The 17,512-nt window shown below is 35.8% G+C and overlaps 1 protein-coding gene across 2 annotated transcripts in view; it reads right to left on the bottom strand.

The window, feature by feature from the left end:
• Positions 1-17,512, bottom strand: part of LOC150106189 (RRP12-like protein) — a 582,235-nt gene that overhangs the window by 14,766 nt on the left and 549,957 nt on the right. For both annotated transcript variants that reach the window (XM_090392222.1, XM_090392221.1), the window contains exon 33: positions 17,020-17,096. In XM_090392222.1, coding sequence (XP_090248348.1) covers positions 17,020-17,096 — 77 coding nt within the window. The remainder of the gene's footprint in view (positions 1-17,019; positions 17,097-17,512) is intronic.

Genomic DNA, 17,512 nt, shown 5'->3' with positions numbered 1-17,512 from the left:
GTTTCACAACCCATGCAAGCATCTATACATGTTAAATCGTGTTTGTGTCCCAAGTTGTGTTTTGGACGTAGAGTCCTATCTATAACTAAAAATGACAAATATAGAATCGAACCTCTTCCAATCAGAAACAATTTCATTTGTTTATTAAAATATTTTTAATTATTGAAAATTTGAATGGCATAATTTTTGTTTCTACTGTATGGATTCATATAACTAAAAATCTATTTAATAATGAAAATGTTTCACGTTTCTAATTTATTACAATGCAAATGTTAAAAAATAAACACCTTCTTTAAAATTATTCATGTTTGAATGAAATATTATTATAGCTTCTTCCAAACTGCCTTTGGCTGAGATGGGGGGGGGGGGTACACAAGCGTCTAAAATTTTAAGAGGCATGTGTATTGGAAGTTTATGAAATACTATATTAAGGAACAAAAATTTTCATTTCATGTGTGGAAACATGCAACTCAGATATCATATAGATGGCTTGCTGTTAGTATGACATATTGTCTTAAAGATTTCATCCATGGATTATTGGATCAATGTAGACTATACAAAGTTATGTGTCATCTGTGATGTATCATATTTTAATTTAATTAAAACAATAGAGCTGGTTGGTTGGATATTTAAGAATGTTATTTCCCATTAGGAAAAATTATGTGATCAAAATTTAATGGTTTATTAAAAAGTCTAAATAAGAAAAAAGGTTCGGTTGCTAATCCTAACTTCAGTGAGGATTAGCAACTGAACTTTTCTTCTTCTTTTAATGTCTTATGTATTGCCCTTCTAAGACACCTAGTTTTATCAACATATATGAAAAAACCAACTGCCTTTTTTTTCATGTGTATGTGAAAATCTTGAATGAAGGATATCTGAAGGACATAGGAGCCACCTTTAGTTCTGTTATTCTTTAAAATACGTGCTAAATTTTCTATTACCAGCTATATTACCAGCAAAAGTGTCATAAAAGAGTTATGACACTTTTGTAGTTGTAAGTTTCATGTCGATGTTTTTCACTATCTGGCTAATTACTTTCTGTAATGCTGGTGGTAAAACTTATATGTTGGCTGTTCAAAATGGTATTGTTTATGAATATTACAACATAGAATATATATTAAATAGAAGAATTTAATTTCACTACTTCAATATTTCAGCAAAGTCATACTGTCATCATCAGGGAACAATATACAAATTGATATGTATATTGTTATGTACATGAAGGCACTTCACTGAGTAAGTGAGACTGAAACACATGCAGTGGTGGTGGGTGAAGCAAAGATGAGCCTAAAGGAACCGTGTACATTTTGGAAACCTGTCTCAGATTTCCAGGAATGCTTTCTTGTATTTCCATTTGCTACGAGTAAGGTAGCCTTTTTCCAGCATGTCCTGTGGCAGGAGTCCAAAACCTGGTCACCGAGTCTTAAGTGACGGCAGTGGATGCTGAATGCAGTGCTTGTGCTTAGTGATTGATATTCTAATGTTTGTTGTCCTGCATGTTTTGGACACAGTACTACTTACAACTGCAAGGTACCTGATAAACACTAAGGAGGTCTAGAGACTGTGCCTAGTTTGAGGGAGAGGATAAGGGACACCAATTTTTCCATATAGTCTATAAGTAGTTGCAAGGTTGCATTTTTTTTTTTTTTTTAATAATGTGATCCATATATATGGGATTGTGATAGATTTGGTTACCTATGCTTTCAGGAGAAGGGTGTTATGAGGTTTAATATTTTTTGGTTGATTTAATATTTAATGGGAGCACGTTACATATTACAGTTAACATTCAACAATGAAACAATGTTGAAAAATTCAAATTGTAACAAATGATGATGTCAATCCTAATTTGGTGTCCTTGACTATTGTAAAAGAGAAGTACTGTAGCTATGTAGTAGTTGATCTTAAAATAAGTCTCCCAAATTTTTGGCAAATGAATGCAACAATACATGTTCAGGTTAGGATAATGTTTTAGCCATGGCTGACTCTAAAAATAATCTTTTTGAATAATTGATTACTTGATTTGTGGTTTTTTGGTGCAAGGACAGCAAAGCTCATAGGTTACATCAGTACACAGACTGTCACAGATAAATAAATAGTTACATGGAGATAAATTAGTAAAAAAAAAAAAAGGTATGTACAGAGTTTAGTATCTATAATGTGATATCTACATATAAACAATTCATAATCAGGTGTCTTTGAATAAATTAATGCTTTTTACAAAAAATCTAAAATTGTCACACAATCAGTCTGAGTTTAATAACATCTAACTGAATGTATAGGGGCTTGGCCAGATAGGTAAAAATATCATTCCTCTCCCATGTGAGGCGCTTGCACTCCAATAGAATATGATGATTATTACATGGTAGAATTACATGGGTAAGACAGGTGTTGCGGGCCATCAGCTCTCAGTAAATAAGAATATGTGAAGTGACTGTGACCTATGCAGAGCCTAGAAAGAATAACTTCCTCTCTTCTGTTCCTACATTTACTACACTCATAAACTCATACTGCTTAATTCTGGGCTTCATGTAATTTGTTCGTCAGTGCTTCCAGACAGGAGCATCGCCATTGGGCATTTAACTTCGATTTTATAACCCGGGTGTAGTCAGTATAAGGGACAGTCAAACAATATATCGAAAAAGTATGAGCTGCTCTAGCAACTGCATCGGTGATGTCATTTTCCTTAATTTTGATGTTTGGTTGTGTTGGATTCCTATCCACATCGAAATTAAGGGTCTTTATTTTGTACAAGAGGTGGAGCACTCACCAAGCACTGGGTGTGGATTATACACCAGGAAGGAGATAGTCTGTAAAGAACTCGAAGAGTCTATAAATTATACACTTTTTGGAAGGAGTTTTTTTTTTTATATGCACAAGTGCAAGCTGAATAGCATGCAAACTCTGATGTATAATTACTGCAATTGATTGGGATCTGGTTGGAGATTGTAATGTTAGGAAACACAGCAGCACAGCCAACAGAGATCTCTGAACTTGAACCATCAGCATAGATGGGCAAAAATTCAGAGTAGAAAAAATACATTGAACAACAGACGGTAGACAGATTGAGGCTGTGTGTGAGACTTCTGTAATTGAAAAAGTGAGAGGTTGCAAGCCTGCCATGGAAAAATTCTGTTTTGTTTGGTGCAGGTAATGATATTAACACTCATCCCAATAGCTTCCATATCCTCTTTAATGCTCATTCCAAAAGGACAGATGACAGCTTGATGTACATGATACAGGACCTCCCAATGCAGAGAAAAGAGACAACTTCATGTAGGACGATATGAAAGGGAATTTATTTTTAGGGCATAATTAAGAGACAAAGTTTGTGTCTAGGTGATAAGGGGGGGGGGGTCATTTAATTCAACAAAAAAACTTTGAAAGAGTGGTGTGCGAAAAGCACCAGTAAATATTCAGATACCATGATGATGGAGAGGATCAAACCACTAGATCGTGCTCTTCTCTACCTTGCAGAACTATAAATCAGGGATCCATAATCAAGCTTTGAACATACAAGTATATGATAAATGCTGGGCAAGGAACATTAGTCAGCATTCCATTCAGTAGAGGATATTCAATGCTTTTTTGCACTTTTTCCAAGGACAGCAGATGTGTAAAGAATGTTAGTTCCTGTCAAAGATGAGTCCCAAAAACTTAGCCTCGGCAACTACTAGGATAACAGTTTATCCCAACTCAGGATTGAGGTGGAGGGTCCATTTCTGGCAGAAGTGTACACAATCAGTTTGCAGCTAACCCGAATCCATGAAGAGAGACAACCGATTGCATTTTGAAGTTGTCCTTCAATGATCCTCATGTTACAGTAAATTGTGAAGTACTCAGCATAAAGGCCTACTGTGGTGGAAGCTGTTCAGAATCGAGTTTACTTTGACAGCAAACTGATTGGCAGACTGCACTTTGGACACTCTTCACACAAGATTAGAAGGAAGAAAATGAATGTGCTTTATAGGAGTCGTTAAAGGTTAGAAAGATTACTCCCCACCATCCATCTGTGGACATCGAGAAAGGGGGATTCATCATGTATATAACATGGATGAATTTATTTAAGATTAGTTAATTTTTTATGTGGCATTTTAAATATTAAAAAAAATTTTTTTTTTTCAATAAATTCATTAGGAATAATGCATTTTTTCCCCATTATTAAGCAATAAAATATCACTTACAGGAATATTAATTAAATTAAAATAGTGATATAAAATATCGCTATAAAAATAAATACTTTTTTATTCTTATGTCGTCAATCAAATTTTACAAATTCCATATAAATAAATGCCATTATGTTTGGAGGTGCTCTTATATTAGTCAATGCTAAATAAAATGGTTGTATTTTATTTAATCTTTATTAAATAAATGATGGAGAAAAATACTGTTCACACTTAGACTGATCTCTGTCAATCTGGCCTCTGTTATGGAAAGATGGGCAATCCTGGATGGCCCTACAGGATCAATCAGCTAGAGGGCTTGCCTGCAAGGGGCAAGAGTGCTGCAGTAAGTAAGTATCCTTCCCCATGGTCTGGGGACACAGCCTAAGGTTTGCCGTGGTGCTTGTGTTAATTTTAATCTTCTTTTATATTTATTCCCTCTTTTTTATATATATATATATATATATATATATATATATATAGTATATTAACTATTTAGTCTACCGGCTGTGCCTTTGTTAATAATTATACTATATACTTATGAGGTGATTTATTATATAAATCTCTTTTACTAACAATTATTTTTATTTTGACTCCGAGTGTCCCTATATGTTATTGTATTGCACAAAAGTTCACTCCAATTGGTGCAATGACTTTAACTCTCTCTTTCAGAATCCAACTAATCATTGACTCAAAACCAAGTACAAAATAAACACATTTAATAAAACTAAAACAATATATATATACACTTCTAGCAATAATACATAACTATAACTACAGATTATATGGATCCAAGGCCTTATTTAAAAATATAAACTTACTCTTAAGACTAAACACTTTTTCTTTCACAATCACAAAAAAATGTTGATAGTCTTTTTCTCTTTCTGTTAAGGCTCTTTTCCAGAAGTTATACGGCTCTGTACTTCATTTTCAGGATCCTTTTCATCAATCAATGTAACACACATAAAAGTCTTCTTGACTAAATCTTGTTTCCTTTTAGTAGCAATACTCATCAGATCAGGCATCCTTAATACCTATAAATCTTCTTAATCAATATATTTTCTAAACATTCACTTTCAGGCATCCTTAATACTTATAGAACGTCCTTATCAATATTTTCTCTAAGAAAAACATTCACTTTAGAATGTAAGCAACAAGTTTTTCTTTCATTCACAATACTAAATGACAGTCTTAACTTTTTCCACTTTAAAAAAACTTACAATTTTAAGATTTCCTTTTATTCATTACTTATTCCTCCTTGAAACCTATTATTTCCACTATTCCTTTTTCGGAATACACTATAAAATTTCTTCCGACTGCCACACACAAAAAAATCAAGTTCCTTCCAACTTGAATATTTACCGGCCAGTGTTCTAAAAACTTCCGAACGCTCTCTTGTTTACAACCATTACTTGGATACGCAACGCTTTCCTTGTCAGCTGTTAATCACATATCAAATCCTCTCCGGGAGCATGCGCACTCCACAAAAGTCAGAAACTACGCACTGTAATAAAATGGCTGACTCGCTGTATCCATTAGCGCTAAGAGAAAGTCTAACACAAAATTCAACATTTTTAAACCACAACAAACTTTCTTATAAGTAACACAAATATTTAGTTTAGTAAGTACATCAATTTTTTTTTACTTCTTTACATGTTACTTCTAATATAACATTTTCATAACAAGCACATCACAAGTGCAGACACTGCGTGTATGAAAACAAAACTAACAAGCATAATTAATACGTAAAAATATTCAGAATTTTTAATATGATTATTTTTACACTTGTATAGTGTCTGGGATAACCGTATCACTCTACCCAAGCACAGTCATTGCTTGAAAGTGAGTGGGCATCCATGTGTGGCTCTGTGATGGCTGGGGAGCTCTGGCACTAAATCTAAAACCTCTCGGGCATGAATCATTCAAGGGCCCTAAACGAAGTCCCAACCAATAAAGATACCATTGATACCCCATTCAATAACACAAATAAGAAACAGAAGAGGTCGTACTTATAAAGTTGCTCAGCAGTTAGTTAAGTCACTTGTCCCCTTACTGGTAACTCCTCTACTTTTATAAAAAAAATTATCTCCATTTCAAATCACTAGTTAAAAACTCATCCTTACAAATAGACATAATGATTAGTTTCAATTTCACATCTTTATTTACTAATGTACTACTAATAAACATTCTGGATTTAATGAAGTCTAAATGTCCCTCTGATATCTTCAAATTATTCAAGTTTACTATGCATGCAGGTTACATTCATGATACAGGGTAAGGAATAATCTACAGATTAATGGTACTTATGCCCACCGCCAACCCCAAAGCAGTACCATTACTTAGCTGTGTAATGCACCTGTAAAAAACCTACGTTCAGAACTATACATTAGTGGCTACTGTCGCTTTCGAAGTAGTCCCCTTGTGTATTTATACATTGGTTTAAGACAGTGTTCCCATTTTTAGAAACAGGACTGAAACTCTTTTTCCGGAATACTCCTGAATTCCTTTATCACATTATGCTGGATATCAGCGATGTCAGAAAATCTTTGTTCTTTTAGCACAGTCTTTAATTCTGGAAGCAGCCAGAAATCATGGGGAGCCAAGTCAGGTGAATAATTAGATTACCTAATTCAGTAATTGATTTTTTTGGCAAGAAACTCTCACGATGAGCGCACTATGGCTTGGCACATTGTTGTGATGGATGATCCGCTTGTCAGGTCACAATTCAGGTCTTTTTCTCCCAACAGAATCTCATAATCTTTTTGGCACCTCTATATAGTAAATTTAGTTTAATCCTTTATCCAAGTGTGAGCAAACAAAGTTTGTGCATGAAAATATCTTCAAGACTGGGGTAAGGTAGTGCAACACAAGGCAACTCCGAGCAAAGGTGGACCAAGCTCTCATCACTCCTTGCAGACATGTACAGGGTGTTCGGGATAAATTAGACATATTTATAATTAATTATATTTTTCCGTAAGTTACATGTATTAACACACACTTCTCTTCATTTAAAAGTTTGGACCCTTCTTCATTCATATACAAGATGTCAGAAAGGATGGATAGCTGGAACCCACCTGAATCATGGAAGAGAATAACTTGTATCATGATGATTCGTGCCCGCCATCAAAATAAGGATATTACGACTGCTGCCCAATGCTCCCTGAATACAGTAAAAACAATCAGGCATGAACTAGAGACTTGCAATGGTGACTACGAGGATGTAGCAAGAAGAAAGATCCCTAGCAGACGATCTGATTGCGTTCGTACAGCAGAATTCCTCGCAAATCTGCAGGAACAGGTGTTGAAGAACCCTTGCATTGGAATTCGGGCTTTGTTCGTGGAGTTGCTAACTGTAGTCAAGCCCTGGATAACAAGGGTAGCCAATGGTAGGCCGTATGTATGGCAGCAGGATTCGGCCCCTTGCCACACCTCTGGGAAAAGTCAAAAATGGTTGTCTGAAAATTTCTACGACTTCACCAGTCCAAATGTTTGGCCTCCAAACTCCCCAGACCTTAACCCCATGGATTATTTTGTATGCGGCGCAGTTGAAAAAGACACCAATCGCACTTCCAGTAATACAAAAGCCCAGTTAATGGATAAAATTAAAACAGTTTTTGCGGCCCTTCCCAGGGAGACTGTAGCATCAGCTTGTTCGAGGTTCCGAAGCAGAATTGAAGCTGTGATCGATGCTAATGGTGGTTATTTTGAGTAAATCTTGTTGATAGTATTGTAATTAACTCTGCCTGTAATGTTTTTTTGTCAATTCATTAAATTTAATAGATACAAAGAAGATTTTCTTTTTCCTTACGAAACTGTCAAATTTATCCCGAACACCCTGTATATACTGCTATGCGTTAAGAGTAGGGTCACTACCCAGACCGGTTTCAACCTTTATTGAGGTCTCATCAGTGGGAAGCAGACCCAAACGTGGAGATACTAAGGCAGAAGCAATAGGAGAGGTCATATTTACCTATAGGAGTTGCCAACAGGTGTACCACCTTTTTTATTGAATCATCATCATCATCAAATTCCTGCCATGTACCCTCAAGGGGTGTACAGGATATGACAGTACTACATGAAAAAATTACATCATTACTAACTTCCTATCTACAATTTTCCTCCAAATCAGTCTGTTACTTGTCAAGACTCCAACATTATTAGATCTTATATTTCTATCGTCTAAGGCACTTTGTACAGTATCAATCCACCTATATCTTGGTCTTCCTCTGGGTCGTTTTCCTGCCAACCTGGCAGAGAACACTTGTTTTGCTAATCTTTCCTCTCCCATTCTATTTAAGTGACCATACCATCTGAGATTAGCTCTGCTAACGCATTCCTGGATGCTGACAATGTCAAGTTCTTTCCTAATATCCTCATTTTTAATATGATATTGCCATTGATGCCATCTGTTCACGCCTCTAATCTTTCTCAGGACTCTCATATCTGCGGTCTCTAGTCTTTGGTCAAGTGTTTTACTTCTGACCCAGCTCTCAGATCCATAAGTTAAAATTGGTTTGAACACTGTCTTGTATACAGCTAATTTAGTGTTCCGACTAATTTCTTTCTTATTCCATATGAATTTATTCAATTGACTTCCCACCATACCAGCTTTGCTGATTCTGTTGTCTATTTCTATATTTAGTTTACCATCTTCAGTAAAAATTGTGCCTAAGTAGCTGAAATGTTTTACTTGTTCCACAGGTTCTCCATTCACAACACAGTTGACATTTTCAATGATTCTGCCTATTTTCATTGTCTTTGTCTTTTTATTGCTGACCTTCATACCATATCTATTACAACAGCTATTCAATTTAGTCAGAGAATCTTGCAGACTTGTAGCGGATTTATTTAGAAGTATAACATCATCTGCATAAAGCAAAGAGCTGACATTAACATCTCCAATTTTGATATCAGGTTTAATACCACATTCCTTCATAATGTGATCCATATAGATAATGAATAACAGAGGGGATAATGTACATCCTTGTCTCACACCAGATTTAACATTAAACCATCTTCCTGTACTTCCTTCAAGTCTAACTGATGACTCACAACTCAAATAAAGACTAAGTATTGCTTGATATAATGCCCCATTGACACCATATAACTGCAGCGTATTGAATAGCTTCTCTCTTGGCACCTTGTCATATGCCTTTTCCAAATCGACAAAACTTAAATACAGATCTTTGTTATATTCCCATGCTTTCTCGACTATTTGTCGTAAAGTGAAGATCTGATCCTGACAGCCTCTATTTGGCCTGAATCCAGCTTGTTCTTCACCAAGCTTTTCTTCCACAATTCTTCTCAACCGTTTCTCAAGTATACTTGCATAGATCTTGCCAGGAACACTCAGTAGGGAAATACCTCTGTAATTCTCACATTCAGTTTTATTTCCCTTTTTATATATGGGTACTATGAGAGCTCTACTCCAATCATCGGGAATTCGTCCCTCTGCCCAGGCTTTCTGAACTATGTAGTGCAGCCACTGTAAGACTCTTATACCACCATACTTCAGTAATTCTGGTCGAATATCATCTACTCCTGCTGCCTTTCCACATTTCAAGCCTTTGATGGCTTTTTCTACTTCAAGTATGGATATGTATTCCTGACTGCATGCCTGGTCAGTGTTTTTTATCACTGTGCTGTCATCACCGCTTGTTTCATTTAGCAGTTTTTCAAAGTAATTACTCCATACTTCAAGGATATCTTTTTCTCTTGTTTTCATTTCACCTTTATCATCTCTAATTCCTTTTACAGCATTCTTTCCTCCATTCCTAAGCTTCTTCAACAACCTCCAAAATATTTTGCCACCTTCTTGATATTTATTTTCTATATTCTTGCCAAAGTCCTCCCATGACTTTTGTTTAGCTAGTTTTACACACTGTTTAGCTTTCTTACATTTGTCTCTGTATTCTGTAAGAGTAAAAGCTGACTTATTTGCCAGGAACTTTTGATATGCTTTCTTCTTTTCCTTCACTGCCTCTTTAACTTCCTGTGTCCACCAGGGAGTTCTGATTTTTTTATCCTTGCACACAACCTCACCACATGCCTCTCTGGCAGAATCAATCAATGTTTCCTTCAGAGTTTGCCACTGAATCTCCAAGGTTTGATTCCTGTTCTCAAACTCTTTCATTTTCTTTTCAATAATATTTCTGTATTTTAGTCTACAGTTCACATCTGAGAGCTGCTCAACTTTTATTCGCTTTAAAACTTTCTTACATGTTATTCTTTTCAATATGAAATTCAATTTTATCCTGCTCAAGACTAAATAGTGATCACTTCCAATTTCAAATCCTCTGTACACTCTGGTGTCCTGCACCAGGGAGAAAACATCACTATCAACAATAACATAGTCAATGAGACTTTTCTTATTCCTAGCCTCTTCTCTCCATGTGAATTTGTGCACATTTTTATGTTGGAACATGGTGTTAGTAATAACCAGTCCATGTCCTGAGCAGAAATCCAACAGATATTTGCCATTATTATTAGCTTGGCTCTTTTCTCCAAATTTTCCCAAAATATTTTTGTATGTCTCACAATTATTTCCTACTCTGCTATTTAGATCCCCAACAAGGACCAACTTTTCCTTTTTCATTGTGTTAGTTGCTTTTTCTAAAGCCTCAAAAAATTCCTCCACTTCTACCTTAGTAGAACCTTCTGTGGGACCATAGGCACAAATAAGTCTCATTGTCCAGTTCCCCATTCTCATATTTGCCCACATTACTCTACTTGAGACTGCCTGCCATTCAAGAAGATTAGCCTCGTATTTTGTGTTGAATACTATGGCTACTCCTTCTTTTCCTTGATTGTCATTGCCTGAATATAACATTTTGTATTTATTGCTCAGAAAGATCTCACCAGTTTTGGTCTTTTTTGTTTCAGTCACCCCTATTATGTCGATCTGGTACTTATCTAATTCCTCAGCTAGCTCCATTTCTTTGCCATTCAGGCTTCTTACGTTGATAGTACCGATCTTTAACTCTGGTGATGTTGAGTTGGGGTTTGTTTTCAGATTTGTTCCAGTAGCTGACTTTTCGCTGTTCGCCCTGGTTCCCTGGCGAAAACAACGGGGGCCTTGTTTAACCGGGCGACGCCCCAGCCGGCATGAAATTTTGTCATGTTGTACCATCATTTTTTATTTTGGTTTAACCAATAAGAATACAATTTGGTCGGCTAAATCCCAAATTGCCAGTCCATCCTCGTTCGTTCAGTATCAAAGTAGATACCCAACAGGGTGCACCACGAGAAGGTGAGGATTGGACATTAGGTCAGAAGCCCTGGTCGGTTCTCCGCATTCCTTTAAAGGCTATGTGGAGGTCTCCTCTCAGTTATACAGCTTTGACCCTTAAGCAGAATTACTCTGGATTTAGAGAAAGATATTGGAAGTTTATTTTTCACTTGGTTAGACTATACTAAATTTAGTTTAATCCTTTATCCAAGTGTAAGCATACAAAGTTTGAGCCTGAAAATATCTTCAGGACTGGGGTAAGGTAGTGCAACACCAGGCAACTCCGAGCAAAGGTGGACCAAGCTCTCATCATTCCTTGTCTCAGTATCTCCCATAATGCAAAATACATCTCCTTGCAGACATGTATACTGCTATGCATTAAGGGAAGGGCCACTACACAGACCGGTTTCAACCTTTATTGAGGTCTCGTCAGTGGACTGCGAAAATGACATGCATGCTTTTTTTTTTTTTTTTTTTTTTGGATGTGGCGAATGCAGGGGTTCTGTTTCAGGATTGTACGGGAAGCACCAGGTTTCAACACCTGCAATTACTCTGGGAAACGTGCTTATTTGCAGAAAGATCAGCCACAACTTGAACCTGCCGCTGCTTCTGTTCATCGCTCAAGTCTGAGGCACAAACTTCGCAGAAATCTTTTGCATACCCAATTCTTCAGTTAAAATTACCCTGACTGTTTCTCAATTCATCGGCCATTAACTGCACACCCCTAATCATTTGTCAGACTGTATACCAAATCTTGCACTCTGTTTACATTTGCACCAGTCATTTTTGTTTTTGGCTGCCCACTTCTGGGGTCGTCGTTCACATCTTCTCGCCCACCTTTGAATCTCTTACGGCACTCAAAGACACTTGACTTTTTCAGAGCATCTACCCCATATGCCACTTTCAACAGCTCCAATGTTTCAGTAGCAGTTTTGCCGATTTTCACAAAACTTGATGTTAACATGCCGCTCCAAAATTTGATCACACAATTTTAAGCCAAAGTTTACACTCGGATCTGTATTGTTTTTGCAATAGCCAACTAACAAATGGCTCTATTGGCTTGAGGTTTGCGCACACATTATTTTAAGATGTACAAACACGATTACTCATGTGACTCCAACCAAATCACCACACAGACGGCACTACACAGCCATTCAGGGAATTAAATTGTCACACCTCGTATTTCATTGGTTTTCTACCCAGCATTTTCTTCTTGCATTTACTTCACTTGTGCTCAAGTTTCCTTTGTACATGCACCAGCATTCCATATTTTGCAATCTAAATAAAAATACACCTGCAACCCCCCCCATCAATAATTTCATTTTTCCATATGCATTATTTAATCTTATTAATAGAATGAACCATGCCCACTAATGTGAGATGGGCATGAAAAAATGCCAAAAAAAAAAAAAAAAAAGCAATAACATGCCACAGTATCTATTCAGAAGACGTACTTCTAACATTATTGTTCAACTAGTGAGTGCCCATTTTGTGAAAAACTATCAACCTGTTATTTGCGACATTGAGCTCAGTGCTTCCTCTTCACTGGATGAAAAAACTCAGGTGTATGAGGATGAGATATTAGAGCTGCTGCACAAACTGAATAAGAATTCAGGAATAGGATATCAGCACGTGTGCTAAAAGAGTGTTCAGCTGAACTTCCTATTTCTTTGACCAGGCTGTTTAATATGAGTCCCAGAACAGGGAAGAATCTGCAGGAATGGAAAGAATGTATGGTAATTCCATTGCACAAGGGTGGTGCAAAGACTGATGTATCCAACTATCAACCAATTAGTATCTTAGGAGTGGTGGTGAAGATTTTCGAAAAATTGGTTAGGGCTTGCATTCAGAAATGGGTTGATAGTGAATCTCTACTTTGCTATGAGCAACAATAGTTTACTAAGGGAAGGTCATGTTTTAGCAACTTGTTCACATTCTGTAACAATGTTATCATAGAACTAGACAAGGGGAATGGATACGTTGGGATTTTGCTAAGGCTTTCGACAGAATACAGCATGGTAGACTGTTGCATAAATTAGAGAAAATGGGTTTGGGTTATAGAATATTAGCATGGATAGGCTGACAGATATCATAAAGATATCAAAAAGGGGTACACGGGGGATGTGAGTCTGCAAGATTAAAGGTAACTAGTGGTGTACCACAAAGATCACTGTTATTCAATCTGTGCATTAAAAATATTAGGAAGAATTTGACAAGTGACATACAGCTATTTGCTGATGATGCAAAGGTAGGTAGGTAGGGTAATCAGCAATGCTGCTGATATGCAGTACTTGCAGAATGATTTGACTGGAATTGTGGGCATGGGAAAATGGATGTCAGTAAATGCAAAGTCATTCCCTTCAACGTAATCAGATATCCAATGTCGTATTATATTGGTGGGATTATGCTAGAAGAAACTGATGAAGCTAGGGATCTTGGAGTGTTAGTGGATAGGAAGTTGCTACATAGCCCCTGAAATTCAGGGGCTATGTAGCAAAGATTGCAAATACAACTAAAAAGATAATTCCAATGATGAAATGAATGTTCACATGTAAAGATAAGGATGTCATTTTGCCTCTTTACAAGGCCTCATTTAGACTATTGTGTGCAGATATAGTCTCCTAGTTTCCGTTGTGATTTTGATATATTGGAGAGAGTGTGCAAAGGAGTGTTACAAATGATATCAGGATTGTGGAATACTGATTATAAAGACTGAGAATTTGTAGACTGCAGAGACTAGCACACAGGAGAAAGATAGGTGATATGATTGAGTTGGTCCTTGTTGGGGATCTAAACAGCAGAGTAGGAAATGATTGTCAGACATACAAAAATATTTTGGGAAAATTTGGAGAAAAGAGCAAAGCCAATAATATTGGCAAATATCTGTTGGATTTCTGCTCAAGACATGGACTGGTTATTACTAACAACATGTTCCAACATAAAAATGTGCACAAATTCACATGGAGAGAAGAGGCAAGGAATAAGAAAAGTCTCATTAACCATGTTATTGTTGATAGTGATGTTTACTCCCTGGTGCAGGACACCAGAGTGTACAGAGGATTTGAATTGGAAGCGATCACTATTTAGTCTTGAGTAGGATAAAATTGAATTTCATATTGAAAAGAATAACATGTAAGAAAGTCTTAAAGCAAATAAAAGTTGAGCAACTCTCAGATGTGAACTGTAGACTAAAATACACAAAGATTACTTGAAGAAAAAATGAATGAGTTTGAGAACAGGAATAAAACCTTGGAGATTCAGTTGCAAGCCTTGAAGAAAACCCTGATTGATTCAGCTAGAGAGGCATGTGGTGAAGTTGTCTGCAAGGATAGAAAAAATTAGAATTCCATGGTGGACACAGGAAGTTAAAGAGGCAGTGAAAGAAGAAAGCATATCAAAAGTTCCTGGCAAATAAGTCAACTTGTGCTCTTAGAGAATACAGAGACAAATGTAAGAAAGCTAAACACTGTGCAAAACTAGCTAAACAAAAGTCATGGGAGGACTTTGGCAAGAACATAGAAAATAAATATCAAGAAGTAGGCAAAATATTCTGGAGGTTGTTGAAGAAGCTTAGGAATGGAGGAAAAAGATATCCTTTAAGTATGGAGTAATTACTTAAAAGTCTTAGTGGCTGCACTGTATAGTTCAGAATGCCTGGACAGAGGGACGAATTCCTGATGATTGCAGTAGAGCTCTCATAGAACCTATATATAAAAAGGGAAATAAAACTGAATGTGAGACTTACAGAGATATTTCCCTACTGATGTTCCTGGTAAGATATATGCAAGTATACTTTAGAAACAGTTGAGAAGAATTGTGGAAGAAAAACTTGGTGAAGAACAAGCTGGATTCAGGTCAAATAGAGGCTGTCAGGATCAGATCTTCAATTTACAACAAATAGTGGTGAAATCATGGGAATATATCAAAGATCTGTATTTAAGTTTTGTCAATTTGGAAAAGGCATATGACAAGGTGCCGAGACAAAAGCTATTCAATATGCTACAGTTATGAATAAATAGACTACATATCATGAATAAATAGACATTTACAGCAATTTTAATAAACTGAATGAATGTTAATGTGAACATTAGAACAGATATAGCATAATATCTACTCAATGGCATTTGTTATTCATTTCTTTTTAAAGAGGAGTCTTATAAACTGAAAGAACTTTACTAGCTCATTCATAGCAATATTTTGATTGAACCCACAACTACTGTGATGAACAAGCATGGTTTCTTTACGGAGCTAGAATATAGGGCAGGCAAATTAATATTGTGAATTTTTATATTAAGCAATAAATATTGCTGCTGCAGAGCACAACTGTTGATCATTAAATCTAGTAATGGAGGATGAGCACACTGAAATATTTAAACCATGGGTCATCAACTATGCAGCTGGTAAACCACATGCACTCTTTGAAAATGTAACTACAGCTCCTTAATTTTTATCCTACAATGTACAAGTACATTCCAGAAATGCTTCTCAGTTTAGTTTGCCTGCACACTGCGAGCAGAGCAGATGTACTGCAAGATGTTGAAGGTTAATCATAGCAGTGGTGGCAAATATAAAATAGTTAAACAGGAACAAAATAATATCTGTGTGTTATGTGTTTACAGTGGATGGTGACAGATGAGTTGGAAAAGTAAGACCAAACTGTGTTTGATGCATGGAGTAGCTTACCAGACATGTATATAAATTTGACACTATTTATGGTTGAATTTCTCTCAGAACAGTTTTTGGCTCTGCATATTTCTACGAACGAATATTTTTGAACATCAACTATATTAAAAATAAATCAAGAAATTGAACAATGAAAGTCTCTCACCACTTTTCAAGGTGAAAATTGTGGCACACTCAAGCTCAGCAGCAAAAGGTCACATTAATTCACATCTAATTGGATGTTTGTTACATTTTTTGAGCATTAATAATTTCAAGTCATATATTTTTTGAAATAAAACACCTTCCTACCCTATTCCATTTCTTAACTCCCCCCTCCCAGCCTGAGGAGAGATGCAGCTGTTTTTTTTTTTTTTTTTTTTTAATTACACCTAAAATGGCTCTTTACTCAAAAAAGGCTGACAACCTTTCATTTAAACTGTTGAACAATCAGAAACAAGATTACTTTAATGACTATGTGACTGGATGTAAATGTGATTAAAGTACAGTTCTGGCACAATAGTGAAATATTTTCTGTTAAGTTTAACTGCTATCATTTTAATTCACAACTACTATGCCACATGCTAGTGAATGAAATAGTGAATATTATTCACTAGTATACAACTCAAAATAAAAAAATGTTCCTATATGTAATTACACCAAATGTGCGAACAAGATCTTATATCCCCAAAAACAAGTTTTCATTACACCCGCTACAAGGATTTCACCTGTATATAAAAAAAAGTATTTCCATTAATTGTCTTATTATCGCTACTATAATAATCATGATCAGAGCTATCAACCTGATGTGAAATTCAAGTAATATTTAAAGCCTCTTTTCTAAGAATAATAATAAATAAATAAATAAAACCCTAGCATTTGTGAATTTCTTTTCCTGGCATGAGCAGAACACATTTATCTACCTATCTTCTATAGCATAAACTTTGATTCTCTCAATTAGATTTTACTTACTTTTGCTTTATATTCTTCTCCTGGTAATTGTTCCTGTTTTTCACAAATCCGAGACCTATGAATTCCTCTACCACCAGCTGAAATGGCAAATAATATATTTGTAAAGTAAACACATGGTACTACTTTATTTTTGTAAGTTTTTCATATAAATTTACAACTTTATTCTATCATAGATAAATTCTTAGATGTTTTCTGGTACAAAGCAATGAGGTATAAAGATAATAGGCAACAATTTATCACATGTGTAAATTGTATTTATTGTCTGGCTGTAGTTGGTTAATTTAGCTGAAACACCCTCTGAAATTTTTCTCTGTGTTATGATAGGCAACATCACTATAGGGATTATTTTTATTATTTCAGTACTCTTACTCTAACAGGAGAATTAAGTGCACTGAGAGAAGAAACAAAGTGGAAAGAAGATGGGTGAAAATTTTCATGTGTACAGCTTAGAATCTTTTACTATATATATATATATATATATATATATATATAT

Source organism: Typopeltis vanoorti, chromosome 5 (genome assembly GCF_054136105.1).
Source record: "Typopeltis vanoorti isolate ZY-2024b chromosome 5, IOZ_Tvanoo_1.0, whole genome shotgun sequence".
NCBI classification, from domain to species: domain Eukaryota; kingdom Metazoa; phylum Arthropoda; class Arachnida; order Uropygi; family Thelyphonidae; genus Typopeltis; species Typopeltis vanoorti.
Note: the sequence above shows the minus strand (reverse complement) of the source record. Positions and strands in the feature narration are given on the sequence as shown.